We start from the raw sequence: 595 nt of genomic DNA, 5'->3' as shown, positions 1-595 counted from the left end.
AACTGAGAGACTTCACTTTCACTTTTCACTTTTATGCATAGGAGAAGGAAATGGCAACCACTCCAGTGTTCTTGCCTGGAGAATCCCAGGGACGGGGGAGCCTGGTGGGCTGCCATCTATGGAGTCGCACAGAGTCGGACATGACTGAAGCGACTTAGCAGCAGCAGCAGCAGCACATATGTATATGTGTGTGTGTGTATACACACATACACACCCCACATGTTCTTAAACCAATTATGTGTTGATGGGAACTTGAGTTGTTTCCATGTCTTGGCTATTGTAAGTAGAGTTGTGAACATTGGGATGCATGTATCTTAAGTCAGATTGCTGCCACTGAGAAACTCCTTGATAAGAGATTCTAGACCTGCCACTGACTAAGACGCTTATGAAAATATATGCCCCCAAGTTCAGTGGAGTTCCTTGATCTGATTCCCTCCACCTACTTAATAGAGCTAGCAATAGTGGGGTCAGGGGAGCAGATACTGACAAGCTTTTCTCCTGGGTCCAGGTGGGTGATGCAGTGCTGAACACCAGGATCTGTGATCTCCTGCTCTCCAAGTATGGCATCTATGTGCAGGCCATCAACTACCCAACT

At 46.9% G+C, this 595-nt stretch overlaps 1 protein-coding gene across 1 annotated transcript in view; it reads left to right on the top strand.

Moving 5' to 3' along the window:
* Positions 1 to 595, top strand: part of LOC104988101 (5-aminolevulinate synthase, erythroid-specific, mitochondrial) — a gene marked incomplete at its 3' end in the record, with an annotated part of 9708 nt that extends 9113 nt beyond the window's left edge. Inside the window, exon 4 of the mRNA XM_010839290.1 lies at positions 509 to 595. Coding sequence (XP_010837592.1) covers positions 509 to 595 — 87 coding nt within the window. The remainder of the gene's footprint in view (positions 1 to 508) is intronic.

Source organism: Bison bison, unplaced genomic scaffold, assembly GCF_000754665.1.
Source record: "Bison bison bison isolate TAMUID 2011002044 unplaced genomic scaffold, Bison_UMD1.0 scf7180017846335, whole genome shotgun sequence".
NCBI classification, from domain to species: domain Eukaryota; kingdom Metazoa; phylum Chordata; class Mammalia; order Artiodactyla; family Bovidae; genus Bison; species Bison bison.
Note: the sequence above shows the minus strand (reverse complement) of the source record. Positions and strands in the feature narration are given on the sequence as shown.